Source organism: Bicyclus anynana, chromosome 22, assembly GCF_947172395.1.
Source record: "Bicyclus anynana chromosome 22, ilBicAnyn1.1, whole genome shotgun sequence".
Taxonomy (NCBI): Eukaryota; Metazoa; Arthropoda; class Insecta; order Lepidoptera; family Nymphalidae; genus Bicyclus; species Bicyclus anynana.
This window is the reverse complement of record NC_069104.1, coordinates 3,147,493-3,164,669: the sequence shown is the minus strand read 5'-3', so window position 1 is coordinate 3,164,669 and position 17,177 is coordinate 3,147,493. Positions and strand designations below refer to the sequence as shown.

General features: G+C 35.5%; 1 protein-coding gene across 3 annotated transcripts in view; it reads left to right on the top strand.

Moving 5' to 3' along the window:
• Window positions 1–17,177, top strand: part of LOC112044532 (rho GTPase-activating protein 7) — a 379,805-nt gene that overhangs the window by 340,925 nt on the left and 21,703 nt on the right. For all 3 annotated transcript variants that reach the window (XM_024080411.2, XM_024080412.2, XM_024080413.2), the window contains exons 3-4: window positions 3,594–3,742; window positions 16,998–17,111. In XM_024080411.2, the coding sequence (XP_023936179.1) occupies window positions 3,594–3,742; window positions 16,998–17,111 (263 nt within the window). The remainder of the gene's footprint in view (window positions 1–3,593; window positions 3,743–16,997; window positions 17,112–17,177) is intronic.

Genomic DNA, 17,177 nt, shown 5'->3' with positions numbered 1-17,177 from the left:
TCCTGGGCAGGTTCAACTGTTTCATGACGTCACTATAACAAATTCCTTACAAACGGAGCGTTTGACAAAAATATGAGTTAATAATTAGTACATCTAGTAACATTGTGACGTCACAAAATGCACGACAGCGTTTTTGGGGTTTGAAAATTTAAAAAATACTCGTTGATTAGAAATTATTTAAGTCTTATAAGAAATCCTTAACTTTATTAATTAATATCGATATATTTCGGACCATTATTCCATGTATGTACTAATGCGAAATTAATATTGTTTAATATTAAATTGAATGAGTCAACTACCCTATAGAAATAAATGAATTTCAACAGGCAAGCACTATCGAAACGTCAGGTTAGGTACCAAATATTATTAGATAATGGTATTACTTTGCCTGTATTTGAACTTTGACAATACTTTTGTAAGCCGGTTACAAAGAGAGTTAGTTGAAGGAAAATATTTACCTATATACATTATTCATATACATTTATTGCCCTGTATGGTTAAATTTAGTTCGCGCGCATTGGGCTGTGAGCTCTCGACTGAACGGGCACGCTTTCATCCTGTGCTCCCAAATCACGGGAATATGTGACGGCTCGCTCCCTGAACCATGGTTTATTTATAGAAACCGTTTATATGCCATCAATTGTATATGTTTATGTCAAATATAACCTCCCCGTTGAACCGTTGAAGAGAGATTTTGTATTTTTGGAAGCAAGTGTATTTGTATAAATGCGGCTTAAAGTTAAAGTACCAGGGTAACAGAGAGTATGAGGAGGTTGATTGATACGCAAAAAACACTGATTTTTTTTAAATATTACAAAGAACTTGGTGGTACGCGTTTGCTGGCTTAAAGTTAAAGAACCAGGGTAACAGAGAGTATGAGGAGGTTGATTGATACGCAAAATACAGTGATTCTTTTAATTATTACAAAGAACTTGGTGGTACGCGTTTGCTGGCTTAAAGTTAAAGTACCAGGGTAACAGAGAGTATGAGGAGGTAGATTGATACGCATAATACAATTTTTTTTTAATTATTATTAAGAACTCGGCGGTGCGCGTTTATTTTCTTGACTTGAAGATAAACAAGAAACAACACTAAAAGAAATGTAAACCACTTTAAATAACCCTTATGTGTTTTTCAGATAGGCATGGGTGACAGTTGCCTTATGACGTTCATAATACGTACTATTGTCGTGAATCGCGGTAAACTTTCAAGAGTGAAACAAATTGTCACCGTACCCATGCTATCTGTGGCGCTAGTGGGAGTTTTCGATGTTTTCATACTGTTACTATCGCGTCAACGTAAACGCGAATTTATATGAAATTGAAACAGTTGTGCAGTAGTGCCACTAGATGGCGCTGTTTCAATTCTTTAGAAATTCGCGTTTACCTACGTACGTGACGTTTCGTGTCACAGTATCAAATTGCCACTAGGCGCTGTGAAAAACACTTTTAGTTGCAAATAGTTTCAAAACTTCTTGGTTATAAAGCATCCCATTTCCAACAGTAGGTACCTACCTATCTAGAACGGCTTGATACAAAAGGAAGGACGGTTTACTACAAAATGCAACACTAGTATTTTTTTACGATCAATAGTCTTACGCTTGACTACAATCATGCCTGATTACCTAGAATTATCTACAAAATGCCTATTGCATTTAAAATGTTTAGGTTCTATTAGAAAACACAGACAATTAATTAGGTAATCAAATTATTAAAAAAGTTATGAAAAGGTCCTCCATTCCTTCTCTTCGTCAAAGTTTTTATTTGGTAAACTTTCAAACATAATTCGCGTACTTTCTCCTAAACACCGATATATTAAAAATGTCCCTTAATTTTCCCCTCAACTTCTAACCATTACTGGGTTCAGTGAATAATCGCGTAATATATAATGATACAAATATGTTTCATGGGAATATGACCCTTATTTCTAAACCGTTAAAGTATTAAGATTTATAGAGGAAGTTCACACCAACGATCGTAATGTACATATTGCTCGACAAAACTGGCCATTTTAATGTTGAAATTTTTAGATGACTGGACATATTCTGGACATTACTCTGGACATATTTTTGTTCTAATACCTATTTTGTAATGAAATATAATGTTTTTTTTACTTTACAAATACACACGTCTCTATTAATTATTCTGTATATCTCATATATTTGACAGATATAGACTAAGATATAGACAGGTTTTAATTTTTTTTCAAAACTGTAATAAAGAGTAACTACTGAAACTATTACAAGATTACTGAAACATCGGGCTCTTGAAAAATATGACTCTTATTTTCATCTGAAATTGAAAATGTACAGGATTTTTATAGCGTGATTTTACAGTACCTACTCGGATAATAGTTTAGCATCTAACTTTTAATCACAGTTTCAAAATATACTATCTGCCCTATCCTTTTAATTACAGTTTCAAAATATACTATCTATCGCTACAGTCGACAAGTCTTAAGACAAAAATTCTAAAACAAAATGTCGCAAATGTACCACCTCTCTGAAACTTATATCTCGTTTATTCGCATAAAGAGGTTCAATATAACGCTCATGTGACTTTAATACTTTTTTTGTAAATAACCTGCAGGTAGTATACGTAATATAAAGCTTTAGGATGTTTAGTTGTTTACGAGAAAATAAGAAAAAATGAGCATGATTGTCGTCAACTGGAAATAACAGCTGATGAGTTTTGTAATACTGAAATAAACATAGTGCCTCTACAGTTTGGGATCATGAGTAATGAATTCCTGATTTTTGTAAAGTGTGGCGTGACGGTTAGCAGTGACAGTGATTGTACCATTACTTTGTGGTAGAGGAAACACCTCGAGCAGGTCCCAGGACTTGTGACCTTGGGAGTAGGTTTAAGGGATCCCTTTAGAATGCATAAACACTCACCTTCCCTGCCCGACATGTTCTCCATACCCACACTAAACAATTTATGATAAACAAAACATTATTGCACAAAATTACTAACGCGACTGGCAGCGTGACGGTGTCTACGCTGCCTAATAAACAACTGAACTCAAGTCATCAAATGCCCTCTTATTTATACCAACACTGATACCTTCCCGCTACAATAATATAAATAATGAATGGTAATACCACCTGTAATTGAGGAACTTGTAACATAAGTTTTAATTTTCCGACTTTCCAGTAAGCATTGTGTTGGGAAGTTCTTGTGCGATATTTTGGAGAGTCTGCTAAGCTCGGTTCAAGTGTTATAATCTGATAAAGATTGATACTTGGTCAAATATTATCACCCGCCGCGTACCTGCATTAGAGAGGTGTTGGTTCGAAGCTCCAAATCTTCAGTTATAAAATCCACACGCCTTTCGGTTTCTACACGACATCGTACCGGAACGCAAAATCGCTTAGTAATCTTTGTCGGTAGGGTAACTAACCACAGCCAAAGCCTCCGACCAGCCAGACCTGGACCAATTAAGAAAACCTTCATCCGAATCTCCATTTTGTAAATCCACCGCGCATACCACTGCGCCACGGACGTCAATAATTGTTATTTTTTGCATAACCTAGTTACAAACTTTATGCATTCCACTGATGATGAAATAATGATAACTGTTTTGTGTTCCAGACCTCCAGTTCCCAATCGACGTGTCAGGGGTACAAAACGACCACCCGTTCCTCGACGCGGACTCCCTCCAGTCCCTCTTCAGGCGGCTCACGGCGCTCAACCGTTGTGCCAATATGAAGCTGGAACACCATCACCATCAGAAGAGATCCGTAAGTCCTGTAACAAAACACAAAAATATTCCTGTGATAAATATTTGTGTAAACATACATTAAATAAGTATAGTATTATGATCCACTATTTAAGTACCTACCTAAAATGAGCGTATGCTATAGGTAAGAACACTCGCACATAAGTAACCTTAACAATTCTGACGACGACATGACAACCGACAATGATTCCCACAGCGTCTTCGCCGGCGAAGACGAGGTCCCCGATATCTAACGTCACCCGGACGTGGGTTTTCTAACTCACGATCTCGGGGGCGTCCGTACTCCGTACTTATTCACTCATTCAGTGTATGACCCTCTAAGCCGAGGCCTGGGTCTCAAAGGAGACGCCTTAAAAGAATCGTTCCGTCCTATGTTTTTAATTTCAGCCTTGCACCAGGCGATTCTTGTGCGCACCAACCCCCCCCCCCCCCCCACAATTAAAATCGCTTCATCCGTTCGGAAACTATATCTATTGACGTTTAATTTCATCCTCAAGATATAGACTAAAAGAAGCTAAGAGCAAAGTTATTTCAAGAAAAATCCAGTATCACCTATATTCCATAATCCAAGCAATTTAAGTTAGAATCGTGTTAGAGGACCGGCAAACTTTATTTCGAGATAATCTTAGTTTCTAAACGAAGTCTCAGAATAAAATCCAATCTAGGAATTAATTGAAAAACTTTGTTTCGTAGACTCGTTCAGGCGTTATATTGTTGAACCATCGACATTTCGATAAAAGTTATCGGGATATTTGCGTTTGATGCCGCGTACAATTATAAGTCACTAGTGGACGCCCGCGACTTCGTCCGCGTAAATTTCGATGTCAACTTTACTACTACCCCTACCCTACCCAACCCCTACATATACCCTACCCCTACCCTACCGTACCCCTACCCCCACCCTACCCCTACCCTACCCCAAACCTACTCCTACCTTACCTACACCCTACCCCCATCCTACCCCTACCCCCCCCGTACCCTATCCCTTTCCTACCCCTATCTCACGCCTATCCTACCCCTACCCTACCACTTCCCTATCCTACCCGTACCTCTACCCTACCACTACCCTAAACCCGGCCATAAACCTACCCTTCCCCTACACTACCCTACAATGTAATTTCTCTATCTTACTCCTACCCTTAGTAAAATCGGTCCAGTCCTTCGAGAGTGGTGGTATGAACAAGAGAAATAGAAACTTCTATGCTAATAATATAAAGAGGTAAAGTTTGTGTGGTTGTAGGAGGTAATCTCTGGATCTACTGGACCGATTTGGAAAATTGTTTTACCAATAGAAAGCTACGTTATTTGCGAGTGTCATAGGCTATGTTTGATCCCCATATTCACACGGGAATGGGAACTACGTAAATGAAAGCGCCGGGCGTCATATAGCGGAATTTCTGCGTCTTTTAGAAATTTTGTATTATCTCCGAAACTATTTAAGTAATTAACATACTGTAAAGGGCAAATCTTATCTCCATAATATCCTTGTGATTATTAAATAATTTATTTTAATAAGGACTAAAGTTTAGTTGTATAAATAATGACGTAAACCTAAGTATATAAAATTAATAATTTTTAAAACACAAAAGGTACTATATCTGCTAATATATAGGAGATAGATATATGGTGTCGCGGATTTTTTTGTAGAACTTTTAAAGGGTCATAAAGCCTCCATACATTAATTTCAATTTTACACAATAGTTAAGGCAGCGCATGCGAATAAGTCTGTTTAAGAGAATTTTCAGTCCGACCTGTATGACAAAAACTGTGATAACTCGGCTAATATATATAATATCTATATAAAATATAGCCTATCGCACTCCCCGATAATGTAGCATTCTACTGGTGAAAGAATTTTTAAAATCGGACCAGTAGTTCCGAAGATTACCCCATTTAAAAAATGTGACAAACTTACAAACTTTACCTCTTTATAATATTAGTATAGATAAAACCTTCCACTGTCTCTCTAATGGTAGGCGTCTACTGATCCGTATTTTTAATTTTATGTAGTAAGTCAAGATCAGAGTGCCTAGTGTTAGTTTTCATACTGTAACGTAAACGCGAAATTGTAAGGAATTGAAACATCTAGTAGCACTACTGCACAACTGTCTCAATTCCATATAAATTCGCGTTTACGTTTACGCGATCGTCATAGTTCTAAAACATTGAAGACTCCCACTTGGCACTCTGACTAGCTCATTTCTCTCGCATATAGCAAACAGATTTAAAAAATAAACCATTAAAAACGGACTATTATGATGAATACTATATTATGTATGTATAATCGTGACATTTAGAAGGCGTAATTATGCTCAACTTACACTGATTTTCAATCATTTCCTTCCAATAACTTAAGGCTTAGTTTCTCGTTAAACTTAATAGGAAAAGCGGCAATCAAATACAATGTTTACACTTATTGGTGCGGTGAGCAGGTAATAAATATAAATAGGCAAGAAATACACATAAAACACGATGAAAGTTGTCCACTTTGCGTATGACAGACCATTTAAAGCGTAGCCAAGTCAATAAAAAGCTCAGGTAAATAAAAGTAAACGCGCATTATGCAAATGGAAACGAAACCGCAAGTTGTGTCGTTTTCATCCTACTGGTTGTGTTGCTAAAGGTTCGCTGACATGGGAAATTTTTGGAGCAATTATTATTGCCCGGCAACTTTAGTCAAACCCTACTCGATGTGTAAGTACGTAGACAGTACTTACAATAAAGAAATTAGAAATTAAGGTAGAGAACGCATGTCATTGCATAATTTATTTATTTTAAATTATGTAGTGTTTGTGTATAAAATATTATTCAATATATATTACCGAATAATTATAACCATAATTATTATTGTTCTAAATATCGAATCGAATTAATTTAAGAACAAGTTACCCTCATTTAAATTTGTTTGTTGGTAAACAAACATCGATTAGGGCTTTAGAATAATTGAGCAATTTCAATAAAGCAATTGGCCGAATTTTCTTTTAAAGGAGTATGTAGCAATACTACAAGCAATATGCTGAAAAGTGAACATTTCTGGTTTATGGTGTGGCATAATGCAATAAATTCTTATTTTATATTTTAATTTTGTATGCAATATTATATTAAATTGCTCCATACAATCCCTTTTGCTCAATATCTTCAATACAAATTGCCAATTATTGACATTGAAATTCAAAATTCATTTATTTCAATTAGGCTCAGTTTACAAGCACTTTTGAAACGTCAAGTTATGTCATAATTATAGTCGAAAACTTAAAATAAAGTTACGAGGGTTCCAAAGCACCATGGTCCGAGAAATCTTGGGAATTTTTTGTAAACTTTTTTTTAACTCTTTCGCCTTGAACTATTTTATTAAAAATGTAATCAACCAGACGTATAAGACTGGGTATTTTGGAACTTAATAACAAACTTCGTTGCCGACGGTTGGGCATCGGCTAATTTAGCGCTGTAATGACCTATTTGGTCGCGTTTAACACTCTAAACAGCAATCTCCCTTTAAATTGAGTTGTTGCGAAGTTAATGTTGCTACTAATACACGTATCGATGTATTTAAGACTACACAACGCCGTGTTCTCCGTATGTGTTCTTTATTTTTTTTTACTATTTACAAGTTAGCCCTTGATTACAATCACCTCATGGTAAGTGATAATGCAATCTAAGATGGAAGCGGGCTAACTTGTTAGGAGGATGAAAATCCACACCCCTTTCGGTTTCTATTGAGACACGTGATATTTAAATTTCTTGAAATGCACACAACTGAAAAGTTAGAGGCATGCCCCGGACCGGATTCGAACCCACACCCTCCGGAATCGGAGGCAGAGGTCATATCCACTAGGCTATCACGGCTCTCAAGCCAAGCTATAAGCAGTAGCTATTGCGAGAAATGTTCGTAGTTATTTATCTGCAGTTCGTAATGCAGCAACATATTCTATACACAATATTGATTGTTTCAAAGGTCAACCGTTTTTTTTAAATAAATAAATATACTTAAACAATACACATCACTATCTAGCCCCAAAATAAACATACAGAGTAGCTTGTGTTATGGGTGCTGAGATAGTTGATATTATAATATTAATATACAATTATATACTACATATAAATACTTATATAATGTATAAATACACACAGACACTGGAAAACACTCATGCTCATCACACAAATATTTTCCAGTTGTGGGAATCGAACCCACGGCCGTGGATGCAGAAAGCAGGGTCAATACCCACTGCGCCACGCGGCTTTCAAACCGTTGGATGTCAGGCATTGTTCTGGAGTGCGGAGATAAAATTCTCTGAACAAATGTTTGTTATTAGAAATTGAAACGAACGTTCGATAACAGGGTATCGGAAAAGTAGAAATGGGCACACTGTTTGTACTGTTTACAGCAGGCGGTAGATTTTCAAGAGGTCCTGGGTTTGATCCCTGGTTGGGCCGATTGAGGTTTTCTTGATTGGTCCAGGTCTGCCTGGTGGGAGGCTTCGGCCATGGCTAGACTACCCTACCGGCAAAAACGTACCTACCAAGCGATTTAGCATTCCAGTACGATGTCGTGTAGAAACCGAAAGGGGTGTGAATTTTCATCCTCCTTCTGAAATGTTGGCCCGCTTACATCTTAAACTGCATTACTTACCATCAGGTGAGATTGTAGTCAAGGGCTAACTTGTAAAAAATATAAAAACAGCACAACAAATTAGGACCAGAGACGGTCAAAGATGTTAATTTTTTTTTAATTCTACAAGACTTTTTGTTTCACAACTATTACAAGACTTTTTGTTTTTTTTTAATCCACTCTTTTCACTAAATACCATCGATTAAAGAATCCGATCAGATAACCCTTGCCCTGTTATTACTCATTTTATAAGACCCGATAATTCATTATGATACGTGAATTTTTTATGCAATCGATTGGGAAGGTCAACAACCTCGCTTTTTGAATAACATTAATAATTTAAGATACAGAATCTTCAAGTTTGAATAATCTGAATTTTTTTAAAACAATACGCTTGTACTTCTACTTGTTTATGTTTAAAGTAAATTTGACAAAACAGTTACGTTTTCTAAAATAGTAAGTAACACTAAATATAAACCCCTATCCATAATAAGATCATAGACCAATTAATAATTAGTACCGGACGCTCGCGACTACGTCCGACCTTAGACCTCTTTAATCCGGCCCTTTCGCAAAATCCTTTCTTAGTGGATAGGTACCTACTAAACTATAAACTACCTCCTTGCTTTGTACATCAAGCGATTTTCGAGATTTCGTGATGAATGACCTTTCGCATTTATATATTATGATAATGATAATACTATTTACTATCTACATACTATCACTACATACTAGGTACTATCGACATCGCAGAATTAAAGGATTACCTACCTAGTTACTGCCAAAACAATCATGTTTTTTCCCAGGGACCTATCCGAAAAATTAACTATATTTTTTTATTATCTAAATATACCTACTTTATACCTTATATACCAACTCTATTGATTACCAGTTACCTCAGATACCTACTGACATCACAGACTGAGACTTAAACCTAAACTTTCGACCAAGATCTAAGTCTAGGTTGAAAGTCCTCATTCTTCCTCATTTTCGATGAAATATCACAATGGCAGCCGACTAATTCATTTTAAGTTTTAATCATAAAATTATTATTATCTTAAAGTTGTGTAAAAGCTCCTAATTATATTTTATACTCGCTTCTTTATTTATGGACTTCATTTCGAAAAATAAATACGTCTAAGTTAGCAAGTAACAAGCAATCCACCTACTAGAAGATTCGGTAGAACGATAATAATATCAAATATTGCACCGGATATTACTAAACCTATATGCCAACTGAAATGTTAAATATACGGTTTAGATAAATACTTTGGTAGGGTAAACATCATTTTCAAAGATAACGGACAAAACTTTATTTACGCACTGGTTGTGTACTGCGATTTCATTCGCAGTAAAACAAAGTCTTTAAATTGTTACTCTCTGAATTAAAACCAACTGTGGTTTGTGTTGCACTATGGTTAGGCGTAATTTAAATATGTTGTTTGTATAAATAATAAAATAATAATAAATTAGAATGACCATAATTAGACACTAAAAATGTTGGAAAGCCACAAACTAAGCTTTTAAACTAATAAAATTACTAATAATTAGCTAAACCGTATGTGTGTGTTTTTTTTTAGAATATTTAGTTTAAATGCGAAGCTAAGCTTTTAGAGTCTTAGTTAGCTCTTTTTAAAATTGAAATTCACCTCTCTCTTTATAAATACATTCGTATCACCTAATTTTTTTTCTTGTATCAACCATATTCAAAAGACGTCAGCTGAATCGAACACTGTATGTTTCGACAATTTTAACGAACGTCGAACTTAATGACGTCTTGGAAATAAGCTGTGGATGTCGCTACGTACAGGTGGTACATAAAGTTGGACTTCGGGTTGGTGGTGGCTGCGAATCTACGTTACCGTTGATACCTAAAACTTTTATTGCGCAGCTTTACGCATGGTGTTACAAAAAGTCATAAAGTTTGTTTTGTATTATACTTGCAACACAATGCTCAAACTTTATAATGATGTGCCACACATGACTAGAACGCTTTATTGAGTTGAGTGATTTACTACTGTATAGGTTTTCGTTTTGACATGCTCAGATGGTCGCATGGTCGCATGGTATTCATTTATTTATTTTATTATTTATTATGTATAATTTATATTTATACATGTAGTATATATAAATGTACTATTTTTATTATTATATAATTTTTCTTTTTTTTTTGTTGCACTATCCCGCATTTAATTACATTAATTCCTTTATCCAAAGGTTGTCTGGTAGATATTGCTATAAGCAATAAGACCGCCTTTGCACATACTTGTCTACTATGTTTTCTTTGTTATTGTTTTTGTTTTGTGCAATAAAGTATAAATAAATAAAAAAATAAAATGGTCGAGGCACTAGAAATCATCTTATGGATAAGTTGTCATTGTGTTTTTTTTTTTATTCTTTACAAGTTAGCCCTTGATTACAATCTCACCTGATGGTAAGTGATGATGCAATCTAAGATGGAAACGAACTAACTTGTTAGGAGGAGGATGAAAATTCACACTCCTTTCGGTTTCTACACGACATCGTACCGGAACGCTAAATCGCTTGGCGGTACGTCTTTTTCGGTAGGGTGGTAACTAGCCACGGCCAAAGCCTCCAGCCGATAATTATCATTGTAATATATATTAATTATCATTGTAATTTTGACACAGTTTTAAATATACCTCTTTTTCTTTATTTATGGTCACTCTACTCTCTAAACGTTACAACGTAAAGTCAAGTAATCTCGCCGTAATCTAGTATTAGTTTAATGGCGTAATTGGCTCAAATTACTTTCAAAATGGCGCGCGTAATTATTTCAACGGGTGAACTCGTATCAAAGGTCACAGGTTCTTATCTGAGTCGTTTAATTTTGGAATTTACCACTGGAACAAAATTAATATAAGTTCTAAGGTGAATATTATATTTCGAAATCTTATAGATGCTTTACTGTAAATTATCTCATTTATGTAGATACAAATAGACTTCGCAATCTTCAAGTCATTAAAATTGGCAAACTTTACCTTTGAAAGAGCTATAAGTTGTAAGTTGTTGTAGTGTTATGTGTAACTTGAAATTAACGAAAATTATCATTTCATCAACATTATCATCATCATCATTATCATCAACATCATCATCATAAATGATAAACATCCACAACAGGACATAGAGCTTTTGTAGGTACTTCCAAACATCACTATCCTGCGCCGCATGCATCCAGCGAATCCCTGCGACTCGCTTAATGTCGTCAGTCCACCTGGGGGATTGACCAATTGACTCATTGAGCTATGTCGGTGACTTTGGTTCTTCTACGGATCTCACTTCTGATTCGATCACTCAGAGATACTCCGAGCATAGCTCGTTTAATCACCCGCTTTTATTTCTGAATTTATAAAATAAAACATTTTAATACTTTTGACGGCCGCGTGGCGCAATGGGTAGTGACCCTGCTTTCTGCATCCACGGCCGTGGGTTCGATTCCCACAACTGGAAAATATTTGTGGGATGAGCATGGGTTTTTTCCAGTGTCTGTGTGTATTTATACATTATATAAGTATTTATATGTAGTATATAAATGTATATGAATATTATAATATCAACTATCTTAGCACCCATAACACAAGCTACTCTGTATGCTTACTTTGGGGCTAGATAGTGATGTGTATTGTTTAAGTATATTTATTTATTTTATTTATTTATTACTAGCAAATGAGACTTCGTCTGCATGGATATCCCTCCTTCATTACTCCCTTCGTACTTCCTAGAGTTCTGTCAAATGAGTTCATCTTACTCTTTGTAGGCATCAACCATTTTGCGTGATAATCTAATTTGTATCATATTACATTGAATGTAAAGCTGTCATAACCGAGTGACCGACAATAAATCTGATTGAGTGAATTAATAGGGTTGTACTCACTCTTTTGCCTCACCTCGCTACAATGTGTTTGAATTACTCTTCATTATGCAATATCCAGTAGGCAAATACCGTAAGACATTTTGAAGAATACTTAACTTAAAAATTAGGCATTAGCTTACGATGAACTGAGGTGTGATTCCGCTATTTTATACTCGTCGATGTAATATTCGCTTATATCAAGTTTTATTAGAATTTGTCAAAAATAAAATGTTACTAACAATGAAGTTGCCATGGAAATTAGCGATGTTACATCGCTGTAACTTTACAGAATGCTGTGGCTGATTTTTAACAAAAAAAAACAACACTACATGTCTGTCAAATTGTATGATGTAGTTCATACATAATCATACAATCCATACTAATATTATGAATGCGAAATTTGTCTGTCTGTATGTAACCTTTCACGGTAAAACCACTGTATCGACTTAGATTAAATCTATACTAATATTATAAAGCTGAAGAGTTTGTTTGATTGAACGCGCTAATCTCAGGAACTACTTGTACGATTTGAAAAATTCTTTCTGTGTTAGATAACCCATTGATTGAGCAAGGCTATACGCTATATATTATCCCCGTATTTCTACGAGAACGGGAACCACGCGGCATCAGCTAATTTGGTATATAAATTGAACCTTAAAGCAGATCATAGGCTACTTTTTATCTCGAAAAAAATCATAAATCGCGCGGGATTTTTTAAAAGAGAATTTCATACAAACAAAGTCGCGGTCGTATGTTAGTTTATAATAGAAGTAAGATACAAACGTACAAAGCCATATAAATAGTGATTAAATAAGCCCAGAAAAACGAAATTTATTTAAAGCTATATGACGTTGCAATACCTGCACATTGCCTCAGAATCTCAATTATTTCTGTCGATTGAACCCCATTGAAAGCTATTCAGCCGGAGGCTGTCATCTCCTCGTTAGTGATGCCTGAATGGTGAATGAATGAATGAATTAAACGTATTGGATTCACTCCCGGCGCGCGCTACGACAATTTGTTAGCATGACGCGATACAATGCTATCGAATGATCTAAGACCGAAATGTTGTGAACGAAAGTGTTATACAATTAATTAAAATATATTTTTAATTAGCTTCTGCCTATGGCTTAATATTTTTTAAATAATGGTTTTGTCTATTATTACCTACTAAGCAATGTTTAATGCTTTTTCAATGTTATAAAATTTAGCTTAAAATAAACGTATTTTTATAGGATATCTATTTTTTTTTTTTTATTGTCTACAAGTTAGCCCTTGACTACAATCTCACCTGATGGTAAGTGATGATGCAGTCTAAGATGGAATCGGGCTAACTTGTTAGGAGGAGGAAGAAAATCCACATCCCTTTCGGTTTCTACACGGCATCGTACCGGAACGCTAAATCGCTTGGCGGTACGTCTTTGCCGGTAGGGTGGTAACTAGCCACGGCCGAAGCCTCCCACCAGCCAAAATTATTAAAATTAAATGTAGGAAAAATTCTATCAATTGAACTCTTCGAAACTTTTAGCTGTCATCTCCTCGTTAGTGATGGCTGAATGGTGAATGAATGAATTAAACGTATTGGATTCACTCCCAGCGCGCGCTACGACAATTTGTTAACATGACGCGATACAATGCTATCAAATGATCTAAGACCGAAACGTTGTGAAGAAAAGTGTTAAATATAGCTGACAGCAACATATTATTATGAAAGGTCTTGAGTGAAATGGCGAATGAATGAATGAATTAAACGTAAGTATTGGTTTCCCTCCCGCCGCATCCTAGATACGCCTTATTTGCGTTAGACAGTAAACTCGTTTGATAATGTTTTGCTGACGCATTTTTACAGATTCAGGTAAAATTAAATGAATGAAAAAAGTAGAACAGTTACGACGGCGTAAAGGTTTGTGTTTTTTTTACAGATTGTAAAGCTACCTACCTTTGGTACTTACCAGGTACTTAGTTTGTTAAGACTACATTTAATCCTGATATTCCTACGGCGGTGAAACCAGGGCACGTCATTTACTAAATCGTACTAAATATTAAAATCATAAATACACAATGTTAAGATAACATCTAAGAATAGCTAAAAAAAGGTAATGACAAAATAAAAACAGAATAAAACATGAAATTGATTTAACGACAGCGAAAAGAAAATATTGTATGATGGAAAAAATTGGTTCCGAATAATATCATAACCTTTGACGCGAATAATAAAATAAAATACACAAGGTACATAATAAAACAACCCGAGAAGCAATGAAAATATCCGATCTTACTTGTGGAAATCGTTCTAAGAAAGACTCTTAACTTACATTCGAAAATTTCTCATATGATTGTATAGTAATTTCGAATATTGTAAGATCATTTAAAGTAATATTACTTTTTTTAATGATTTATGAATTAGGCCATATTTTTTAATTATGATTATTTGAGTAATAGGTACTATACAGTAAAATTTAAATAACTTGTTTAAATTGTGGTGTAAAAATCTATCCTAATATTATAAAGCTGAAGAGTTTGTTTGTTTGATTGAACGAGCTAATCTCAGGAAATACTGGTCCGATTTCAAAAATTCTTTTAGTGTTAGATAGCTTATTTATCAAGGAAAGCTAAGGGCTATATTTTATCCCCGTATTCCTAAGGGAATGGGAACCACGCGGGTGAAATCGCGCGGCTTCAGCTATTAAAGTAAAGTAAAGTATCCAATAAATTGCTTAAGTTGAAAAATATTAATATGATTGACTCAATTATTTATTTAATTTATTTTTAAAAATGATGTCTTCATAATGAGTATTTCTGGCATAACTATATAGTGAGTGTTGTTGATTCAAAGTACTCATATAATCTATACTAATATTATAAAGCTGAAGAGTTCGTTTGTTTGTTTGTTTGATTGAACGCGCTAATTTCAGGAATTACTGGTCCGATTTGAAAAATTCTTTCTGTGTTAGATAGCCCATTTATCGAGGAAGGCTATAGGCTATATATTATCCCTGTATTCCTACGGGAACGGGAACCACGCGGGTGAAACCGCGCGACGTCAGCTAGTATATTATAAATTTATAAGCAACAATGTAATAATGGACTACGTAAAACTTATTCAAGCGACAGTACGCGGCGCGCAAATGACTCGGCGCAATCTTGGAATACTTCGAAAATGGTCGTAATTGCAAAATTAGTATTTTTATTATAATTCCTGTTCACGAAGTTCAACGGCTCCAAGACTGATGACCCGGTGATAAACCACAAGTGGCATGTGATGGCTTGATTGTTGGAGATATTATAAACGAGTAGGTATAACAATCCTTGTGTACACGGAAGCATCGATTTTGTAACGGTATATTGATGATATTTTTTAATATAAACCGGTCAAGTGCGAATCAGGCTCGCGCACGAAGGGTAGGTAGGTATCCTACTAATACTATAAACGTGCATACCTCCAACTTTTCAGTTATGTACATTTTAAGAAATTAAATATCACGTGTCCTAAAACGTGAAGGAAAAACATCGTGAGGAAACCTGCATACCAGAGAATTTTCTCAATTCTCTGCGTGTGTGAAGTCTGCCAATCCGCATTGGGCCAGCGTGGTGGACTATTGGCCTAACCCCTCTCATTCTCACTCACTTGAGCTCAGCAGTGAATATGGGTTGATATTGATGGTAATGAAACTTTGTAAAATCATTGATCATTCTCTGTATTCTACGAGACCACAGTACCTACCTGTCCTTTAATGAATTCCACGTACCGTATAACAACAGTTGCGTTAATCCTAAATGAGGCAATCTCAGGCTGGCACAACGGAGGCCTAATCGGATTTGTGGATCCGACAATGGCACATTTATAATCTCAATAAAGATATAAATATAAAAAGGATCCGAAATTACGCTTTGCGAAGTTCTGGAATGCCATTCAAACTTTCATTCCGTCCAACCCTATTTTTTATGTACCTACAGGTGTCACGTAATTAATAGATTTATAAGTACAGTCATTGTAGGCCAAAACTAGCCCCAACCTCCGATTTCGTTGAACCTCCATAGATTTAGATGGAAATTTGGGATTAAATATCTTTTACCCTCTACTTCAAAACATGACATGTGCCCGTCTTGCGCTTTTTGCATTTTAGGGGTGAAGCCCATCCCTTTTATTAAAAATTGATAAAAATATAGATTTAACCATTCTGGCTTAAGTAATTGTGTTTAATAAGATAAAATAAACCTTATTTCATGTTCATATGTATGATTTAAGTATGGTTTTAATTAATTTTCAACCCTTTTAGCTACGACCCCTTAAATCAAAAAACTTTTTTTTTGTATTTCTGAGTTCTATTTTATAAACGCAAATGGTTGATACATCACAACAAATTTTAATAGTTTTGATAAAATTCCTAGGGTGAGCAAACTATATTTTTTACTGCATTAGTAAATTACGTGACACACTGTATAGGCTTATGAGGCTTAAGATGTGCCAAGAAGGCATCCCTGAAAGCAGATTCCGCGAGGACACAGCACTGCACCACGTCTGCAAATAAGCAAGTCTGTAACCCGCATTACCCAGGCAAGCAGTGGCGTGCATTACGAACTTGTACTGAAGAAGGAATTTTAGATTGTACACAATGATCCATTTTGTAATACCTACGCTAGTTAAAAGCCTTGTACACGCCACTGCAAGCAAGCATGCAAGCAATGCCTGGAGATCTATATCGTCACCCAGCAAACTCGGGAGGATATGACCCACACGACGATAATAAAGGCGTAATATTATTGTTTCAGAACGACTCAGACGACGATCAGTGCGCTTTAAGTGACAAGTGGCAGTACGAGAGGAAATCGCGGAGATGGTCTCGAGTCGTCGAGATAACGCCGCAAGCTCAGAGGAGATTACAGGTGAGTATTGAGACTTATAGACTACCTTATTAGCCTTTCCTTATGTAGAAAAAAATAATTTGACTG